The 21,758-nt window shown below is 40.7% G+C and overlaps 1 protein-coding gene across 6 annotated transcripts in view; it reads right to left on the bottom strand.

Annotated features, from left to right (window-relative positions):
- The window catches only part of tnk2b (tyrosine kinase, non-receptor, 2b), a 260,676-nt gene that overhangs the window by 147,182 nt on the left and 91,736 nt on the right, over nt 1-21,758 (bottom strand). For 3 of the 6 annotated variants that reach the window (XM_072572320.1, XM_072572318.1, XM_072572321.1), the window contains exon 1: nt 14,497-14,624. The exons of 2 other annotated variants lie outside the window; for them this stretch is intronic. In XM_072572320.1, coding sequence (XP_072428421.1) covers nt 14,497-14,559 — 63 coding nt within the window. In that variant the 5' untranslated portion in view covers nt 14,560-14,624. Of the gene's footprint in view, nt 1-14,496; nt 14,625-20,216; nt 20,272-21,758 lie in introns of those variants that run through there. One more of the 6 variants, XM_072572317.1, reaches the window with a different exon arrangement.

Genomic DNA, 21,758 nt, shown 5'->3' with positions numbered 1-21,758 from the left:
AGTGAGAGGGAGAAACTGAAGAAGTCAGTATTTGTGGGGAAATCGATGGGACGGGAGGCCGCATAAAATACCCAGGGTTTGATAATCTTCACCCTTCAGTATTTATGAAAGTGAGCCTCGAATGCATTCAAGATTCTATAGACTCTGGCAAATAGTTTCTGTAATCTATTTTTAAAAAAAGAGATACTAAGAAAACAGGGAATTATAGACCAGTTAGCCAGACACCAAGTACAGAGGTGCCAGAGGGTGTGGTTTACTTCCAACTTTCAGAAGGCTTTCAATAAGGTCCCACAACAGAGACTAGCATGTAAAATTAAAGCATGTGGGGGGTTAGGGGTGGTGTACTAACATGGATAGAGAACTGGTTGGCAAGGAAACAAAGAGAAGAAATAATGAGACTTTTTTCTGACTGACAGCCAGTAACTAGTGGGGTACCACAGGGATCAATGCTTGGAGCCCAGTGAAATACCTCTGCTCTGACAACAATGGCTCTAACCTTCCAGTAACTTGCTACTTCAGTATACCACCGTGCATTCTTATGAACATGTCTAAGGCAGTGTTCAAGCAAAACCCAATGAGAATACCGCCTCATTTTTCACTCAAACCTTACACTTTCCACGACTTAGTAAAAATCAACAACTTCATGCTGGGAACTCTATCCTCCATTTTGACTGACCCCCTGCCCCCTTCCCTCAGTGTCTCATTTGCATGGGCTTGCTCTCAGCACAGTTGACCCAGTTTTGATGTTACCACCTACCATTAACACAGTCTTCATCTAGGTCTTTACTGTATTATAATCAGCACTCCCTTTTTTGTTGTTCTGGGCATCTATCTTATCTGTACCTTGTTCTCTCCCCTTATCCATGGCATATAAAAGTACAAATTTTCCAGATCCCTTCAGTTCCAAAGAAGTCATGCTGAACTCATAACAATAACTCTGCAATAACTCAATTTCTCTCTGCTATCAGACCTGCTGAGTTTCTCCAGCAGCCTTTTAAACCATATACTTGTCTGTTTGAATTAGGAGGTTTCTTTTGACACACTGGTCAAGAATTAGATAGAATGAGATAGTTAGTAGAAAGGTCAACCACTGCCTGGTTCATTAATGTGCTTCACTTGTGAAAAGTCACAAATAGGATTTTACAATTACAGGTATAGTACTTTGTATCATGTTAAGGAGGATTTTGATCACATTAAACCATGTTGCTGATTAGCTGTCAATTCCACCAGATTAAGAATTGTTGCCATAGCTTTGCAGCTGTGTTGCAGTAACCACAGAGTAAAATAACTTCAGCAGTGGAGCAAATAACCATGAGCACCAATATTGGGTCCCCACTAAAAGCTTCCTTTTCCTAAACATGCTGCAGTTTCTATTAGGCATGTTCCTTCTTTCAGTGCAGCACATAGATAGGACTTCTTCCTATATTTTCATAGCCGTGGTCCCAATTGAGGCCTTCCCCATGGGTACTGAACTTGGATATCAGCTCTGCTCGAACCCGGTCACGATAGATGCTGCAAGACGTGTCAGAGTGTCGACACAGATATCATCGTTACACGTGGGGATACCTCCCACCATGTATGCTGCAAGTACTCATTTGACTCAGCCAATGTTGTCTATCTCATATGCTGCAGGCAAGGATGCCCTGAGGAATGGTACACTGGCAAGACTAAGCAGAGGCTACGGGAACGGATAATTGGATACCACACAACAATCAACAGACAGAAGTGTTCCTCCCAGTTGGAGGACACTTCAGTGGTCCGGGAAATTCAACCTTGGACCTTCGGGTGACCATCCCCCAAGGCGGACAGGCCGAGCAGAGGCTAATAGCCAAGTTCGGTACACATGGGGATGGCCTCAACCGGGATCTTGGGTTCATGTCACACGACAGGTGAGCCCACTACACTACACTACACACACACACACAAACCTATAGACACGCATACAGACAAACCTACAAACACACAAACTCGTACAGACCCATATTCTCACGTAGACCCTCCCTCATACACAAGCTCTTTCTCATATGCTCACAAATACACTCCTACACACATGCACCCTCTCACAGACTTCTACCCCTTTACACTCAGATACACACACTCTCAACTCATACCCCCATACACACACACATAAGTTGGTGGGGGTGAATTTGTACTTGTAAAATTACATTTTATTTTGCTCAAAAACCGCACAAATCCATATAAGATTCTGTAAATCCTTTTTTAGATTAGAATCAGTCTGAACATTGGGCACAGACAGTCTCATACAGGGCACCTCACACCTTCAATGCATTATCTGGGCCAACACAGAACCTATTGTTAAAGTTCACTTGAGAATGTAACTTTTTAAAAGTCCTGGAATTTACATATGAAAGAACTGAAACAAAATGGTAATCCTAAAAGCCTTGAGGCTTAAACATCCAGGTCTTTTCCAATATATAATTTCACTTACATCACACTGTAAACTTTTGTTATAAATTCTGTGTCTTACCGTCTTACACTCTACAACCACCTGAAGGAGCAGTGCTCCGAAAGCTATTTCTTCCAAATAAACCTTTTGGACCATAATCTAGTGTTGTGTGATTTTTATCTTTATATCGTCTGCAAACGTAGCCAGAATGCCCTCCGTTCCTTCACCTTGATTATTAAAGTGAAAAGTTGTAGTCCCAACACTGACCCTTGCAAAGTATCACTTGTTACTGCCTGCCATCCTGAGAAAAAACCTTTTTATCCCAATTGTCTGCTTTCTGCCACACAGCCAATCTTCTATCCATGCTAGCACCTTGCCTCTAACAGCACAGGCTCTTATCTTGCTCAGCAGCCTCCTGTGTGGCACCTCATCAAAAGCATTCTTGAAGTCCAGGTGGGTAACATCCATTGGCTCTCCTTAGTCTAACCAGCTTGTTACTTAGAGTGTCATAGGGTCATAGAAGTGCAGAGCACAGAAGCAGAGCATTCAGTCTAACTCATCCATGTCAACCAAATATCCAAAACTAATCTAGTTCCATTTGCCAGCATATAGCCCATATCCCTCTGAACCCTTCCTATTCATTTACCATCCAGATGCCTTTTAAATGTTGTAATTGTACCAGCCTACATCACTTCCTCTGGCATTTCATTCCATACACGCACCACCCTCTGCATGAAATGGGTGCCTCTTAAGTCCCTTTTAAATTTTTCCCCTCTTATTCTAAACCTATTCCCTCTGGATCTGGATTCCCTCACCCCAGGGAAAATATCTTATCTATTTAGGCGGAAGTGGATAGTGCAGATGCTGGAGATTAAAGTCAAGATTAGTGTGGTGCAGGAAAAGCACAGCAGGTCAGGCAGTATACAAGGAGCAGGAAAATTGTTGTTTTGGGCAAAAGTCCTTCATCAGGATGGGGGTTTTGCCCAAAACATCAACTTTCCTGCTCCCCAGATGCTACCTGACCTGCTGTGCTTTTCCAGCACCACTCTAATCTTGACCTGTCTATTTATCCTATGCATGCCAGTCATGATTTTATAAACCTCTCGATCACCCCTCAGCCTCCAACACTCCAGGGAAAACAATCCCAGTCTATTCAGTCTCTCCCTATAGCTCAAATCCTCCAACCCTGGCAACATATTTATAAACCTTTTCTGAACTCTTTCCTTCCAATAGGAGGGAGACCAGAATTGAACACAATATTCCAAAAGTGGTCTAACCAATGTACTGTACAGCCGCAACATGACCTCCCAACTCCTATACTCAACGTTCTGACCAATAAAGGTTAGCTTATCAAACACCTTCTTCACTATCCTATTTACCAGAGACTCCACTTTCAAGGAATTCCTCAAAACATTCTAGCAGGTTTGTCAGGCCATGACCAGCCGTTGATGAAACCATGCTAACTTTGCCCTATTTTACCATACATTTCCAAGTATTCACTAATCTCATCCTTCACAATGGACTCCAAAAATCTTACCCACAACCAAGGTTAGGCTAATCAACATGTAATTTTCCATCTTTTGCCTTACTCCAATTTTAAACAGCGGTATCAGATTAGTGATTTTCCAGTCCTCTGGGACCCTCACTGACTAGCAATTCCTGATAGATCACCAATAATGTCTTCACCATCTGTTCAGCTATCTCCCTGAGAACTCTGGGGTGTAGTCCATCTGGTCCAGGTGATTTATCCACCTTCAGGTCAGATTTCTAGCACCTTCTCCTTGGTGATAGCCACCACTCTCAGCTCTGCCCCCTGACTCTTGGATTTTGGGGATATTACTTGTGTCTTCCACTGTAAAGACTGACGCAAAGTAATTATTCAGTTCTTCAGCCTTTTTCTTGTTCCCCACTATTATTAATTTGATACCAATATACGTCAGTGACATTCAACATGATTCTACAAAACTAAGTTGCGCTTACAACAGATTTCATATATAAAGAGCCTTTATGTAATAATTGATCAAGTCACTGGGTAAAACAAAAACTAGTAACCTGAGCCACATTATAGGCTGAGGGCAAATAACCAGAAGCTTCATCTAACAGGTAAGCCTTTCCAGTTTTTATTTGGCTGTCTTGCTGCTGCTCACTGTCATTTGGCATCATGGCATAATCAAAGTTTTCTTCTTCACTCTCTTGATGCATGATTGGCATGTCATGCATCAGTCAGAGCTGGCTCATGTTAGCAGCATATCAGCGATGAGCATGTACTATTTAGTCTAGTTGCAAAGTCTAGAAATCTTTGTTAGTATCCATGTGTTTGAACTTGTAACCCACACTGCCCAGTGAACCGAGTTCTGGAAGTTTACTGGTCATGTTTCTTTTTTGTCTTTCTCAAAAGAACTCCTTACATCTTAGAATGGTGAGACAATTGGTTGCTCGGCAAGGTCATTCCTTCCCTCATACATTATGGTAATCCCTTCTCAATTCGTGTTGTATAGAAATGCAACAATGCAATTCAAAAGTTTGTTTTTGCATACTTGACATTTGTTGACCATTAATTTGATGAAATATACCACTCTTTGCTAGACAGTCTGAATGAGGATAGTGGAGTAACAATGTGGTACAACCCCAAATTGAGTAACATCTTGAAATGATCTGCCAGTGAACTACAGTCTGTCATCAGGCACTATTCATTCCAGGACAGTAAATAAACTGAAAGCAGAGTCATTGTGTCAGCAACAGTTATACTCTTGTTGCTAAGCTGTTTAGCAATGGGAAATTTGGAGAAGAAATCTTTCACGAATATCTAATATTCTCCATGCACTTTGAATAGTTTTACTGCTATTTTTGTCCAAAGAATGGTTAGAACGTCATGTGGATGTACTGCTGCATCTGGAGTCAATAAGTTGGCATGCCTCTCATTCACCTGATTCACCCCTGACCAGTACATCAGTTAAACACTATTCTTCTTGCGGTTCAACCCCAAAGTGTAACAAAATCATGAAATCCTGGCATAATACTTTTGGTGTTACACCTGGTCTTCCCCTAGGAATGACTGGCCACAATGTACCAAGTTTGTTCTGTATACTCAATGAAAACAAATGGTCTCAAGAACCTCTTTAACACTATCAGGCCACTCAGGATAATGGTCTTTTGCAACTCATAGTTGCACATGGAAGTAGACCATCGGTCCAACCTGTCCATGCCAACCAAAATTTCCTAAATTAAACTAGTCCCTTTTGCCTGCATTTGGCCCAAATCCCTCTGAACCTTCCCTAATTATGGACCTGGATAAACGTTGCAACTGTACCTCCATTTAAGACTTCCTCAAGCAGTTCATTCCACATGCGAACCACCCAGTGTGGAAAAAGTTGCCTCTCATGTCCCTTTCATAGCGTTGTCCTCTCACCTGAAAAATAATGCCCTCTAGTTTTGGACTTTCCTACCCGAGAGAAAAGTCCTTTGCTATTCACCCTACCTATGCCCCTTAGTTAAAAATCACACAACACCAGGTTACAGTCCAGCATTGGAAGTAATACCAAATAAACCTGTTGATCTATAACCTGATGCTGTGAGCTTTTTAACTTGGTCCACCCTAGTCCAACACCAGCTCATCCAAATTATGCCCCTTATGATTTCATAAACCTCGAAGATCACCCTCAACCTCCTACACACGAGTGAAAAACGTTCCAGCCTTTCCAGCTTCATCCCATAAAACTTAAAGGCACCAGTTCTGGCAACATCCTTGTAAAACGTCTCTGCACCCTCTGCCATTTAACTGTATCCTTTCCATAGGGATGCAACCAGAACAATACGTAGTATTCTAAAGGTGGCCTCGACTACATCCTGTATAATCGCAACATGACTTCCCAACTCCTATACTGAACGGTCACAGCAATGAACACCTTAGGCAGTTGCTGTCTGCAACTATTCACATTGGTTCTGGACAAAATGTAACAGATGTGTCTTCAGAAATTTATAAACCTCAGGTGATCTAATTGTGTGACAAGTGGTCTGTACTGCCACAATCAGTGTGGCTCGAATCTCATTAGTTGCAACTATCGTGATATCTGTTATTATGACACAGGATAAACCCCTCTGCTTATTTAAAACCAGCAACACAGAAAAGATTTACCCCGTGCAGTAATCTATGAATATTCAATCAGCAAAAATTAACAACTTCATTTCTTAAAGTATAAGAGAGAATAATTAACTGACAACTATTTACAATTCCTTCCTCTAACCTATCTTTTACTTTCCCCTCTACAATACTAATCTGTTAAAACCCCAGATTAAGATTTACAAAACAAAAAAACTTATTATCTCAAAACTGGACAGCTTTCATTCTTCTCTGTATTTTGGTCTTCTTTTCTTCTTCTAGGGGATTCTGCTTCACAGGTTCGATAAAGGTACCTTTAAGAGAACTATTTTTGGGCAGTCTTTACATGCTGGTGGCTTGGCAGTTCTCCTCTCAACTGTTCAATTTTCCTCAGTCTTATACACACACACCCTCCTCCAAAGCATTGGATTGTGTCATTGGCTTTTACTAAATCCAAACTGGATTGGAGTTTGGTATTTTTAAATTGGTATAATTTAAACTGATTGGCCTGATTCAAACCTGTTTTGTCATTTCCAGGCAACCAGCTACCCACTAGCTGGAGCACCTGTTACACTGCATCTTATTGAGAACACTTGGTGCTGTCACTGCTAACTTTTAACTCTCTTAAAAGGTACAGTACATCCACATCTTCATAATACCATATATTAGTAGTCCTGCCAATGCTGAACCATTGGTATTTACCAGGTAAATGATTTCTGGTAAAGCAGGATGAGTTTGCCAAACCATGGAACTGGCCATTTTTTATATACTGAGGGACAGTAATAAGTGATATTCTGTGGTACTGACAAATGTTCATTTCTTGCTGAGGTACTGGTGACTCAATATTAATTGCAGATGTCTGTAAAGTACTTCAGTGAATGATCAGGTGCTGTACCTCGAGTTTCACTACAACACTACAGGAGGAAGATATCAACTTGACAGTAAGTTGGAGAATTAAAATTGCAAGCTACCAGAAACTCAGGGTCATGCACATTGAATGGGAGTACATCATAAAGCAATCACACAAGCCAATAAAACTTAAAAGTGAAGTTGACATTAGTTCCCCATACTGTCTCTCCTGAGAACCAATGAGGGAAAATAAGGAAATGGCAGATAAATTGAACAACTATTTTATGTCTGTCTACACAGTACAGGCTACAAATAATGTCCCAGAAATTAATTGTGAATCAGGAGGTGAAAGGGAAGGCGGAACTTAAAACAATTACATTCACCAAGCAAAGGGTATCAAAAAATGTATTCAAAATAAAAGTAGACAAGTTCCAGGTGCTAAGGAACCTCATCCTGGAGTTTTAGATGCATTGGCTTTAATTTTCAAAAATTCCCTAGAATCAGGAAAAGGCCCAACAGACTACAAGAGAGGGAACATGCCTCCTGTTCTTAAATGAAGAAGTTAAATTTGAAAGTTTGTTATAGGGAAAATAATGGACTACTTTATTAGGTTCAATATAGCAGGACATTTTTTAAAAATCCTACACATCACATACATTGAGTCAGCATACTTTGTGCAAAGAAAAACATGTTTTACTAACTAATTTAAAGGAGTAATAAGCAATGTGGATAAAGGATAAAATGGTTTCTTAACAGCATGTTACATCACAAAGGTTGCTATACCAAATAAGAGATCATGGGTAACATAATAGCATCGAAAGGGTATTGGTTAGCTGGCAGGAAACACAAAGTAGTTGATTTTTGTTTTAGGAAGATGTGACAAATGTCACCAAGATCAATGCTAGGTTCGCAATTACAAGTCATTCTGCTACAATGAGCATTTTGTGAATGCAAATTTGCTATAATACAATCGACAAATTGGGGACACTTTCTATAGCATAATTTTTAAAGAGTATACTGGTTATAATGCAATTCCAGCCCCATTGGTTTAAATAGTGCTGCTTTTTAGCAATTTTTTTAGAAGACAGGATTGCTCGAAAACAGAATACCGCATTATAGCTTTTAGCCCTAGACCCAATGGGTTGCATCTATGTAGGAAGTAATTACATAGACTGTGATAGTAATCTTTTAAGAATTCTAAGATTCTGGAAAAATCCCAGACTTTTGGGAAATCTGCCAATGTAATCATAGACCATAATCTCAGAAAGGAAGTTACCCATTTAAGACAGAGATAAGGAGGAATTTATTCTCTTAAAGGGTAGTAAATCTATAGAATTTTTACCACAGAGAGCTATTGAACCTGGACTGCGCAGAACATTCAAGGCCGAGATCAACAGATTTTTCATCAGTAAAGGTATCAAGGAGTATGAGGAAAAGGCAGGAAAGTGCAGTTGCGCCATGATCTCTCAGTGGTGGAGCAGACAAAATGAGCTAAATGGTATCCTTCTGCTTGTATACCTTATTGCTTTGTAGTAATGTTACTATAATAATCTAAAGATCTCTGGACTAATGCTTCAGAGGCAAATTTGAATCCCATCACAGCAGCTGCCGCAAGTTAAATTCAAGTTGTTAACTATTCTTGAATAAAATGCAGTCTCATTGATAATAGTTACGAAACTGCTAAATTGTTCTGGTTCACCACTGTGCTTCAAAAGCAGGAAAATGTCATCTAGACACAGTCTGGTTTATATGTAATGCAAAGCCCATTTGACAGTCCACTATAATGAAGTAGCAGACCACTCAGTTGTATAAAACAGTTGCAGAAAAAATCCTACAGAAGTACCTACACTGAATGGACCATGGTTGTTCATGAGATAGGTTTACCACCACCTTCTCAAAGATAATTCAAGATGGCCAATAAATACTGGCCTTGCCTGAAATGTTCACAAGAGCAAGTTAAAATAAAAACTACAACAGCTACCCATTCTAATTTGCATTTGAATGTTAGATGATACTTGAAATACTTTGTACTTTGATCAAGTACTGTATAAAACTATTTCCTTTATGACATGCTTTTCTGGCATTAAGATTCATCAACTAGTAGAAAAATTCTTCAAATTCTTGATTATCTTAAATGTTTGTGTAGAGTAGGCTGACAGTGCTGTGCTACAAAATGTGAGAAAGTACATAAATAACAGATTCTCTTTTACATTGATTAGTATTATGCAGAAAGTAATACACTCAATGTTGCAGACAAAGCATGATGGCTACTACAGTTTTTAAACAAAACACACAAAAGAGTAGTAAAGGAGCTATGCGATCTTTACATAGGTCATCACCAGCATCAAGTTATGATACCTTCACTTTGATTAATTTCGAGGGGAGTGTACTCTTCAACTAAAAAAGTGAGCAATCCATCCCCAGGCGATTAAACCAGAGGCACAACAGGACAATTTCACAATAAACTGGTTTCTTCTAATCAAGCCAACGATTACTAATAGGTCTCGATAACCACTTTCAACTGTAATAATGAACAAAAAAATGTAATACTTCCAACCTTTTTATTCTACCTGCCGTGGAATAGAGATGGAGGGCAAATTTGAATATTATTAGAACACATTAAAGAGAAATGAATAGATTTCAGGGTATTTAAACTGGATTTTCAGTGACAATTACTATGGCAACGGGCTTACTGCTGCCCTGCAGGAATCATTAAAACTGAATCAGGAGTGTGGAGGTGGCTGGAGAAACATAACTGTTTTATGACAATGATTTCATAGGCCTTCTAACTGCGACAAAGGAACTGAAGGCATTTTCCAATGATTTTCTACCAACACTGTACTCATCTAATTTTTCTGATGGAAATAAATATTCTTATTCAGATTATTATCACTGAGCAAGCATGTATTTCACTGCAACAGCTAAACGGGGCAGGAAACAAGTTCATTGAAACAAATCACAGTGCTTGCTAGCTCTAAACAGAATTTCATAATTACTTAAATAACAAAATAATCACTGCAAGATAGAAGGTGACTTATTCTCAGTCACAAAATAAATCCAACACAGGTTAATTCTTACAATCTTCCCCTCAGCACACCTTTGCAAACAGCGGCAATATTCAGTAACCCTTGACAGGTGTAATATTGTCAAGCAAATACAATCGCGTTTTTAAAAATAATCAAAAAATTCAAGCTCCTAATCCAGCCTGCAAGAAAAGCATTGCCACAAACCAGCCACAACACAATAGAAACACTTTTCAATTTGCTACAGTAAAATGCTACATTGTGCAAATGCAATGTGGTTGATTGAAAGCTGCCCTCTAAAATGGGCAATGAAACCACTCAATTTTAGGGTAAATAGAGATGTGTGACTAAAGTTGGCCTTTCCAGTGACATGCACCCGTCATGAAAGAATAAAAAGAGGGAAGCAATGGATGGCCCAGTATATTGTCACTAGTCTACTAATCCAGAGGGCCACAATGTTCTGGAGACCTGCATTAGACTCCCACTGTGGCAGATGGTTGAATCTGAATTTAATAAAATTCTGGAATTAAAAGATAATCAACACATCAATGTTGATTGTGTAAAAGGCCATCTGGTTCACAGATGTCCTTTAGGAGAGGACATGTGCTGCACAGCAACATGGCTGTCTCTTGGCAAGCCATTCAGCTGTAGGAAACCACTAAATATAGTCTCGAAAAAAGGGATTGAAGCCAGTCAGAACAACTGGCATCAATGTAGACATCCAGCTACCTCAGCCCTGCCAACCCCACTTTGTCCTCCTTACCAATATCTGGGAGCTACAGCCAAAATTGAGAGAGCTATGTCACCCCCTATTCAAGCGACAGTCTATCATAGTCATTCTCTCCGGCTTGATCATAACACACCATCACCATCACTATCCCTATCCCTAGATTTATCCCATCAGCAAGCCTGACCTGGCAGAGGAGATGACAGAGTGATATACAGTTGGAAATGAGTTGCCCTGGGAGTCCTCAAACTTGACTCCAAATTTCATGAGGTATCATGGCATCATATTATATAAAGCCATGGAAACTTCTAGTTGATTACCATTTACTAACACTCCTCAAACCCCCCCAACCTTGATCTGATCAACCCATAATGTTGAATACCATTTGGATAAGTGTGGCAAGGTTACAGAATGCATTCAATGTCCTCCACCAAGAGTGGCTTGGCAGAACCATGATCTACCAGACTAGTCAAATCCCAAAAGACATATATGCTAAATTGGGACCATAGCATACAGTGAAGGAATGAAGAGAAGGAATAAGAAAACCTACTTGACCAATCAGCCTGCTGCAGATGCAAACATCCCTGACAGTATTGCCAGGAGTGACCACTATACAGATCTTGAGGAGATCTTCACATCTCCACATTAAGGATACCCTTGATCATATTCTGTGGCACTATCACTGCGCTAAATGGCTCTCACAAATTTAGAAATGTAACATTAGATATCCAAAAGGAGATAAAGGCCATCAGGAGGAAAACTGTTTGCAAACAATCTGGAACTTCAAGGCATGACGTATCTTCCAACCTACCATTACCACCAACCTGGTGGTTGGTTGGAGGGAATGCTTGGAGCAGCATCTGCCCACCCTAAAAATGAGGAGGATGCCTGATAGACACAGAGGTATAAAACTATTTGCATGCCAAACAGAATTAATAGCAAGTGATACATCAAATTAAGCAATTTCACCAACAAATCAAATCTAAGCTCTGCAGTCCTGCCACATCCAGTCATGATTGGCGGTGGACAATTAAATAAATCTCTAGAAGGAAAGACTCTATTGTCAAATACAGGAGGGGCTCAACTCATCAGCGCAAAAAATCTTCTTTAAAATTTTTGAAACAACATTGAGCCAGAAGTGATAGGTGGATGATCTATTTTAGATCCTAGATACCCTGATGCCAGTCTTAAACCAATTTAATCCACACAAAATGATATCAAACAGAAGGCACAGAATACTGCAAAGCCAATATTCCTCAGCGTAGCACTGAAGACATCTGTTCTTGATCTTGCCACTTGGTCAGGTACTACAACACTATATTCAAAAACCAGCGCTAATGCAATCCAGCCAATCACCACATCCTTGACTGATTCTCAACACTGTAAAAGCGATGCAAGGTTCGTCAACTGTGCTATCAAGCATTTGCTTGGAAATGACCTGCTCACTGACCCCTCAGTTTCTGCTCCACCAGGGCCACTCAGTTCCTAACTGAATTATGGCCTTGGTTCAAAAATGGACCAGAGAGTTGAATTCCAAAAGGTGAGGAGAGTGTGATTGCCCTCAATATCAAAATCATAATTGAAAGAGTATGGCAACAAGGACCCCTAACAAAACTAGAGTCAATGGGAGTGAGGGGGAAAATTCTCTACTGGTTGGATTCATACCTAGCATAAAGGAAGATGGTTGTGATTGTTGAGCTCTACCATATTAGCTTCAGGACACCTGTGCAGGAATTCCTCAGGGTAGTGTCCGAGGCCCAATTATCTTCAATTGCGTCATGAATGATCTTCTCCATCATAAATTCTGAAATGGGAATGTTTGTTGATGGTTGCACAACATTCAGCAGCATTTGTGACCTATTAGATATTGAGACAAGATTTGGAAAATACCCAGCTCTGAACTGACATGTGGCAAGTAAAAATGTTTTACACAAGTAGCAAGCAATGACCATCTCCAACAAGAGAGAATCTAACCACCACCCTTTAACATTTAAATGGTATTGCCAAAACTGAATCCCACGTTGTCAACAATCTGGTATTTCATTGACCAGAAATAAACTGGACTAGCCTATCAAGTACCATGGCGACAAAAGCAGGTCGGAGGCTCAGAATCCTGTAGTAGGTAACTCACATCCTGATCCTCCAAAGTTCGTCCACCAATCGACAAAACACAAATCAGCTGTGTTAGAATATTCCACACTTGCCTGAAGGAGTAATGTTCCAACAACACTGGAAAAGCCCTACACAATCCAGGATAAAGCAAGCCCGTTGATTAGCACCACCTCCAAACATTCAGCCCCTCCACTGCCAAGGTTGGCAGCTGTGTGCCACCTATGAGATATACGATAGAAATTAAACAAAGCCCCTTAGACAGCACCTTCCAAATCTACAACTGCCAGCATCTTGAAAGATAAGGACCTTTTGGATGGATTTGGGAACCTCACCAACTAGAAAGTACCCCTCCAAGCCACTCACCATCCTGACTTTAAAATATATTTCCGCTCTTTCAGTGTCATGGAGTCAAAATCTTGGAATTCCATCCTGAATGGCATTGTGGGTCTACCTGCACCACATCAACTGCAGCAGTTCAGGAAGACAGTTCATCACCAGCTTCTCAAGGGCAACATATGATGGGCAATAAATGCTGACCCAGCCACAAAATATCCACATTCCATGAACGAACATAACAGAATGAAACAAAAATTTATTTAATTGCAGTATTCCTTTAATTTAAAAAAAAATGTTTCTTCCTTACTTCATAGAATCCCTACATTGTAGAAGGAGGCCATCAAGTCCACAGGGCCCCCCCAAAAGCATCCCACCCCCTATCTCTGTATTTCACATGGCTAATCAACCTAGTCTGCACAGCTCTGGACATTATGGGCAATTTAGCATGGCCAATCCACCTAAACTGCACAGTTTCAGATTATTTGGAGATACACCGACATTGTTGATTTAGTAACATGAAAACTAACGGTTTGTGAAATCAGCCATTATTCAGTTTGGCCTGTTTGTGATTCTAGACCCACAGCAACATGGTTGCCTCTTAAATGTCATCTGAAATGGTCTAGTAGGTCATATCAGTTATACTCAAGAAAGCCAATATCAACACCTTTTCAAGGGCTATATCTGGTCGGCAATAAATGCTGATTTTTCCAGTGACGTAAAATCCCGAAAATATTCAAAGGCATTCTAGTGCAAAAATGGTTCTTTCCCAATCAACAAACGATCAAAAAAAATGTTAGTCTTTTATCAAGCTGAAACCAGAATATTTCCAAAGCATAAAAGACAATCAATCAATCTCTGCAATTCCACATTGCTACAGGATTCTTAATACAGTACCATGTACTTTTTGCAAGATGCAAGATATATTTATAGTACACAGTTATACCTCCTCTTCCTCGCTTGACAGCCGCTGATATTCTGACTGGTCGTTCATATCTGGATGATTCATTTCAGTTCTCCACAATCACATGAGAATATAGCTGTTTTCAAGGATGCTGCATAAAAAAAACGCTTTGCTCACTTTTTACTATCCTCCAGCTCCCTTTTCCTTTTGGGTTGCTTCCTCTGTGCTGAAACTGCTGGTCTCTAAATGTTTGCACAACCTACAGACACAGTGACATTAACACACACTGCATATATGTATACCCCTCTCTCTCCTACTCGCCTAACCTTACTGGCTGCATCAGCTGCTTTTAAACCATTCAGCTTCTGCTTTACTGGTTTAGAGATGCTGCATTAAAAACACATGATCACGCCCTCAGTCTATCCATCCTTTTAGCATTCTCAAAGCAACACAGATATTCTTGCTACTTATTCTTCTTTCACAGTCTCTCTTTTGTCAACCCTTCAAATGGTCTGCTTTTTTTTTGTGATCATTCATTGTGTATTAATTTCCTACCATTTCGATTCTATGCATCCGTTATTTTTTCAGCTAGAATGCATTTCTGTGACTTGCTGTGTCCTTTGCAAAAATGTTGTGTGACTACATGCCATACAAAGGACACAGATAAACACAGACTGCAGTGTCACTCGGTGCAGTGTACTGCCTAGCTCACTGTGAAAATAACTATGCTTCATTAATTACTTGGTTGGTTTGAAGGGGGTGGGGGGAACGGGTGGTAAGATGTGTACAGCATAAAACACCAAATCAATTAATCAATCAATCAATCAAAGCTTACTAAAACAGATGATGCTGTTTACAGTCAGAACTGCTAAAACAGCCATTCTTCTTGAAAACAAGATTTCTTCAATGATATATTGACACTTGGCTGTTTAGTTTGTGTTCCAGGAAGTCAGGAACTGAAACTGCCTCCCAATGTCTACAGTGCCACGCCAGTTCCTTCAACAGAATTATTGACAAGAAAACAGCAAATGCCATCGTGGGACAATACAGAATATGTAAACAACTTGGCATTTTGAACATTTTAATCAATTATTTATCTTGGCAAGATGATAGGAACTCAAAACTTAATTCTCCTGAAACAGTGATTTGACAATATTATAACTTTAAAACTACATTACTGAACTCTAGTTGCACAGAAAAAAAATTTTAGGATTATCACCACTTTTCTGGGCTTTGCACCGAGACCCATTGTACACCTGATGTTGAAATTTGGACTCATTCTTTGTTCTTTATTTCCATAAAATAATTGCAATCTTGCAAAACTAAAATCAACCAAAAAGCTTCAAACAAAAGCAGAAAGGCCAGCCACTATTTCCACCACTTCCAGCTGGATGCCAGATGCCTCACCTCCCTGATCAGCATTCTGCATTGTCTTGGAGGGAACGGTCACTGTTATCCACTCCTCCACTACTCCCAACGCCTCCCCACACTCCCACAGGACCTTCCCATGCATTGGCAGAAGGTACAAGACCTGCCCATTTACTTCCTACCCCCTCAACATCCAAAGTTCCAGATACACCTTCGTGGCGAAATAGCAATTTACCGGCACTTCATTCAATCTAGTCTATTTGATTCGCTGTTCACAATATGGTTGCCTCTATATTGAGAAGACGAAACACAAAAAGAATGACCACTTTGCGGAACATCCACATTCTGTCTGCAAAAGTGAGCCCAAGTTTCAAGTTGCCTGTCACTTCAACCCATAACAATGTTCCCTGGCCAACATCTCTGCTCAGATCTGAAGTACACCAGCGAAGCTCAGCACAAGCTGGGAGAACTTTTCATTTTTTGCATGGGGATCCTGCAGTCTTCAGGAGTCAATACAGCAAACTTTTAATGAACTGGTACCTATAGGAATAGGAGTTTGCCTGTTGAACAAGAGAGCCACATAATCACTGTAAAAACACACACCAAGTAATAGAAGCATAATGCAGGGAGTAAACACATTCCTGTTACACCTTATTTCCAGCAAAATTACTTAAACTGTCATGTAACTTTGCCTTAAATACAACTTACTGGCAGTGAGACTTCTCACTCACAGCTTCAAATGACAAGTTGGACATCGCGATAACACAGTAAACTTCCAGTATTTCAGGTGTATAGTTTTTGCTGGTTTATAAGAGTGTGCCGGTTCAAAAGGCGCTGGTTAAAACAAAGTTTTCTGTAATTTTAGCACTGAACCTCATCTTCCACATTATTTACCCACTCCACTCCCCAGGCCTTGTCATCACATGGGATGCTTTCAGCACAGCCAATGCCCATTATCAGCTTTTCTTTTTCCCTGGCTTACCACTGTCCATCCATTTGCTTGCCTAACAGTCTTTCTCCCTCTGGGCTCGGTTGCCACCTATCCTTTTACTCCTTTTCCACTGCCCACCCTGTCTTCAGCATATATAATCATCCTCGCCTAGCTACTAGCAGTTCTGACGAATGATGACTGCACCCAAAATGTTAACTCAGCTTTCTCTCCACAGATGCTGCCTGACTTGCTCTATTTTTCCAGCAATTTCTCTTTTGCTTTCAGATCTCCCAAATTTGCAGTTCTTGGTTTTAATTAAGTGATCAGCTTACTCTCTTCCTATCAACCTTTAGGATTATCAGACACGTGTAATGGAGAAAGTGAGGACTGCAGATGCTGGAGATCAGAGTCGAAAAGTGCAGCACTAGAAAAGCACAGCCAGTCAGGCAGCATCCAAGGAGCAGTAAAATTGATGTTTCGCGGGTAAACTCTTCATGTGGAAAGTTGGGGGGAAGGGGGGGAGGTTGCGGTGCTGAGAGATAAATAGGAGGGTGGAACTGGGACTGGGACTAGGCGGAATGTAGTTGGGAAGGCAATAGGTAGATGGAGGTAAGGAAGTGATGGTGATAGGTTGGGGGGGGGGGGGGTGGAGCGGATGGGTGGGAAGGAAGATAGACAGGTAGGACAGTTCAAAAGGTCATTGCTGAGTTGGAGGATTGGATGTGGGATGAGGTAGGGGGTGAGGGGGATGATGTGGGGAGAGGGGAGATGAGGAAACTGGGGAGATCCACATTGATCCAGTGTGGTTGGAGGGTCCCAAGGCAGAAGATGAAGCATTCTTTCTCCAGGCGTAGGATGGCTAGAGTTTGGCAGTGGAGGCAGCCCAGGACTTGCATATCCTTGGCGGTGTGGGAGGGAGTTGAAGTGGTCAGCCACAGGGCATGTCCCAGAGATGTTCCCTGAAACGTTTCATAAGTTGGTGCCTTGTGTCCCTAAGGTAGAGGAGGCACATTGAGAGCAATGGATGCAGTAGATGAGGTATTTGGATGTGCAGGAAAATCTCTGCCAGATGTGGAAGAGGCCTTGGACAGAGGTGAGGAGGGAGGTCTGGGCACAGGTTTTACACCTCTTGCGGTGGCAAGGAGAGGTGCCAGGAGTGGAGGATGGATTGGTGGGGGGAGGTGTGAGCCTCATGAGGGATTCACGGAAGGAATAGTCTCTGCAGAATGTTGATAGAGGTGGTAAAGGAAGTATATCTCTGGTGGTGAGGTCTGATTTTAGGTGGCAGAAATGGTGGAGGATAATGTGTTATATCGGAGGTTAGTGGGGTAGAAGGTGAGGATCGGAGGGGTTCTAGGGCAGAGATGCAGGAAGTGAAGGAGATGCACTGGAAGGCATTGTTGACCACATGGGAGGGGAAATGGTGATTCTTGGAATAGGAGGCCGTCTGGGATGCCCCGCCTGGGAACAGATATGGCAGAGGTGGAAGAATTGGGAGTAAGGGATAGTGTTTTTACAGGAGAGGGTGGGAAGAGGTGTAGTCCAGGTAGCTGTGAGAGTGTATGGGTTTGGAGTAGATGTCAGCGTTGAGGCGGAGAGGTCCAGGAAGGGTAGGGATGTGTCTCAGGTGAATTTTATGTCAGGATGGAAAATGTTCGTGAAATTGATGACCTGTTCAATCTCCTCATAGGAGCATGAGGTGGTGTCGATACAGTCATCAATGTAGCAGAGGAAAAGGTGGGGAATGGTGCCAGTGTAACTGTGGAAGATGGACTGTTCCACGTATCCAAAGAGGCAGGCGTAGCTGGGGCCCATGTGGGCGATCATGGCTATGCCTTTGGTCTGAAGGAAGTGGGAAGATTCAAAGGCAAAGTTGTTTAGGGTGAGGACCAGTTCCATGGTTGAATGAGTGCTTCGGTGGAGGGGTACTGGTTAGGTCAGCGATAGAGGAAGAAACGGACAGCAAAGAGTGTAGAAATCCAAGGCAACTACCAATACCAGATTTAAGGCAATCCTTTGTGTTATATACACGTTTCCAAGAAAGGAAGGCTTCAGACAGGTTTAAGTATATAAAATCAAGGCAGCATGCTGCACCATTATACACGTTAAAGTTAATATTTTATTCTTCGGTATTACCAGTTTAATCAGGGAGCACACTTCAGCAGTCAAGCTAGGCACGTCCAATATCTGTATTGCAATGATACATGAATGCCCACTGTGAATAAGGGATTTGGGAAAGGCAGAATCAATCACAATCCACATAAAAACACCATAAACTATTTTTCACTTAGAAAGTTGTTTTGTGCTTAGAAGAGTGTCTGGGTTCACCTTTCCTTCTTCCTGAAATGACCTAATTTGAACAAAAAAATACAATTGGGGAAACTTTCTTGAAACATTTACCTGTCTTGATTTCACATTTGATAATTTTGCAGCTACGTGCAAATCAATGGTTTGCTCCCAAACAATGTCAATGCCACTGTAGGTACACAATCTTTTATCCGAAATTCCAAAATCTGAAAAGCTCTGAAATCCAAAATTTTTTCATGGAGTGTGGAACGTTATTTTGGAGTGTGAACAGGTGACCAACTCCACACCCACTTGATCCACGCCACTCAGATGTGACATGGCAGCATGGCCCAGCACTGGCAGGTGTCAATTGTGTCGCAGCACTCATACTAATCACACGTGCGTTGCTATTAGGTAATTTTTTTTTTAATTCTCTGTGAAAAACTCATTTATTTCGAAATTCGGAAAATTCCAAATTCCGAAAAACAACTAGCCCCATCCTGTAGATCCATAAAGTGATGTGCAAGAAAATACCTTGTTTTTTTTAAAATCAACATTGCAATTCATATTCAAAAGGTAATAAAGTGGAAGAAATGAACTTGCACTGTAGTACTGTACACTGAAGCTCACAGTCCAATTGGACTAACTTGACTCTTCTGAAGTTTTTACCTCAACCTATTTCTTTCAGAAGCACTTCCATACGAGAGTCCATCTCTTTTGTGGCATAGGCTTTTGTGTAAGAAAAAAAACTACTTTAAATGTGCCTCCATATCATTGGTGTAAAACATTAACACCATTTGACAAAACAAATGCATGGAGATTGAAATAACTAGTTCACCAACACTGGAAAACGCTGGCTCCAACCTAAATCTCACCTTCACCAAGAAGCAAAGATTAGCCACATTCACAAGGTTTTAACACTTTCTGAAATTGAAGTCTTCCTTTCCCTGCAGAACTTCAAACCAGACATCTACAAGTGCCCCACAGCTGCACTGTATGGAGGATTTTCAGTAACTCTGAACATCAATATCTAATCCTGCCAACAAAAACAGAGACTCCCGAAAGACAGCCAGCTCTGAAATGAATCTGCAGGGGGCATTTTGGAGGTTAATAGGGTGACAGAGTCAACAGTCAAAGACAGCAATTAAAAGACAAAAAAAAATCAATGCACACAGACCTGCTGAAGTCATGGAAGAGAACGTTAAGCCAAACATTCCGATCACCCTCAAGGATCCTGTTATGGAGAACTGTAGACGGATAATTTTTGTCATTTTATATACATGCAAACACAAAGATATTCACTTCATTAGTCTAATGAGGTGATGCTAATGCTAATGAAGATGTGTTAGCGATTCCCTTGTAGCATATTTGAGTGTGTTTCAAATCTATATTTAAGTCTATAAAAGCTATATGATAACATTTAAAAATTATATACTGTATAGGTTTATATCCAGAGGTTTTTGATGAATAGAAAATGTTTTTCTTAAGTATCAAACATTTTTTCATCTGTAATGTTCAATACATTAAAATCATGAATGTAACCTGCAATTTCCAGGACCACTGTATAAAACTTTGAGAAAGTAACCACACGCTGCTGGGAAAATATCTATTCTTTTTACGCACTCAGGTTAGCCATTCTGACCTTTTAGAATTTCAAGTACGTTACCCATTTTTTCTACACAATACAAAGAGGTTAAATTCAAGATATAGCAAGTAACATGAATAGCTTATACTGCCTATTATGTAGCTTTATGCCATGCATAGCCAGTTAGCGTAGATGACAGTCAGCTCAAAATACAGAATAATCAATTAGCATCGTCCTGAAAGACATGTCTTATCTGGCTGTGCATGGCTCCTCACTGTGCTCTCCTATCAGCACAAACAGAAACCAGCCACTTACACCGTGCAAAGCAGCAGGCTTTGTTAAATTGTTCCATTTTATGAAAGTTGTAAACTCAAATTGTAAGCTCAGATTTTTGCACAAAAATGTTGAACATAAGGATAATATTTTTAAAAAACCACGAGAAGAAAACAATAAACAAGAGCACAAAAAATCTAATAATTAAACATGAATTACATTGACAACAAAGTATTTTCAATATTGGTTACTCCTGTAGGTGATGCCATGACAGATGTTTTCAATCTTAAGGAGGGCCATATCATAGAAAACACAAATGCTGCTTTTCATTGTGCCAGTAGACAATTAAACAATTTACTGAAGGTGAGTCCAGAACTAGATGGCATAGTTTTAGGATGAGGGGCAAAAGATATAAAAGGGACCTAAGGGGCAACTTTTTCATGCAGAGGATGGTCCATGTATGGAATGAACTGCCAGAGGAAATGGTGGAGGCTGGCACAATTACAGCATTTAAAAGTCATCTGGATGGGTATATGAATAGGAAGGATTTAGAGGGACATGGTCCAATTGCAGGCAAATGGGACTAGATTAGGTTCGGATATCTGGGCGGCATAGATGAGCTGGACCAAAGAGATGTTCCGTGCTGTACATCTCTATCACTCTATGACACATACCCATCCTCAATAATGGAAGATTCCAGCACATCAATACAAAAAGATAAGGCAGAAGCATTCACAGCAAGTTTTAGCCAGCAATGCTGAACCAATTATCCAGTGGTTCTTAGCACCACAGATGCCAGCCTTTAGTCAATTTGATCCACTCCATGTGGTAACAAAAAACAACTAAGCACTGCAAAGGTTC

The sequence above is a fragment of the Chiloscyllium punctatum genome, chromosome 6 (genome assembly GCF_047496795.1).
Source record: "Chiloscyllium punctatum isolate Juve2018m chromosome 6, sChiPun1.3, whole genome shotgun sequence".
NCBI lineage: Eukaryota > Metazoa > Chordata > Chondrichthyes > Orectolobiformes > Hemiscylliidae > Chiloscyllium > Chiloscyllium punctatum.
Note: the sequence above shows the minus strand (reverse complement) of the source record. Positions and strands in the feature narration are given on the sequence as shown.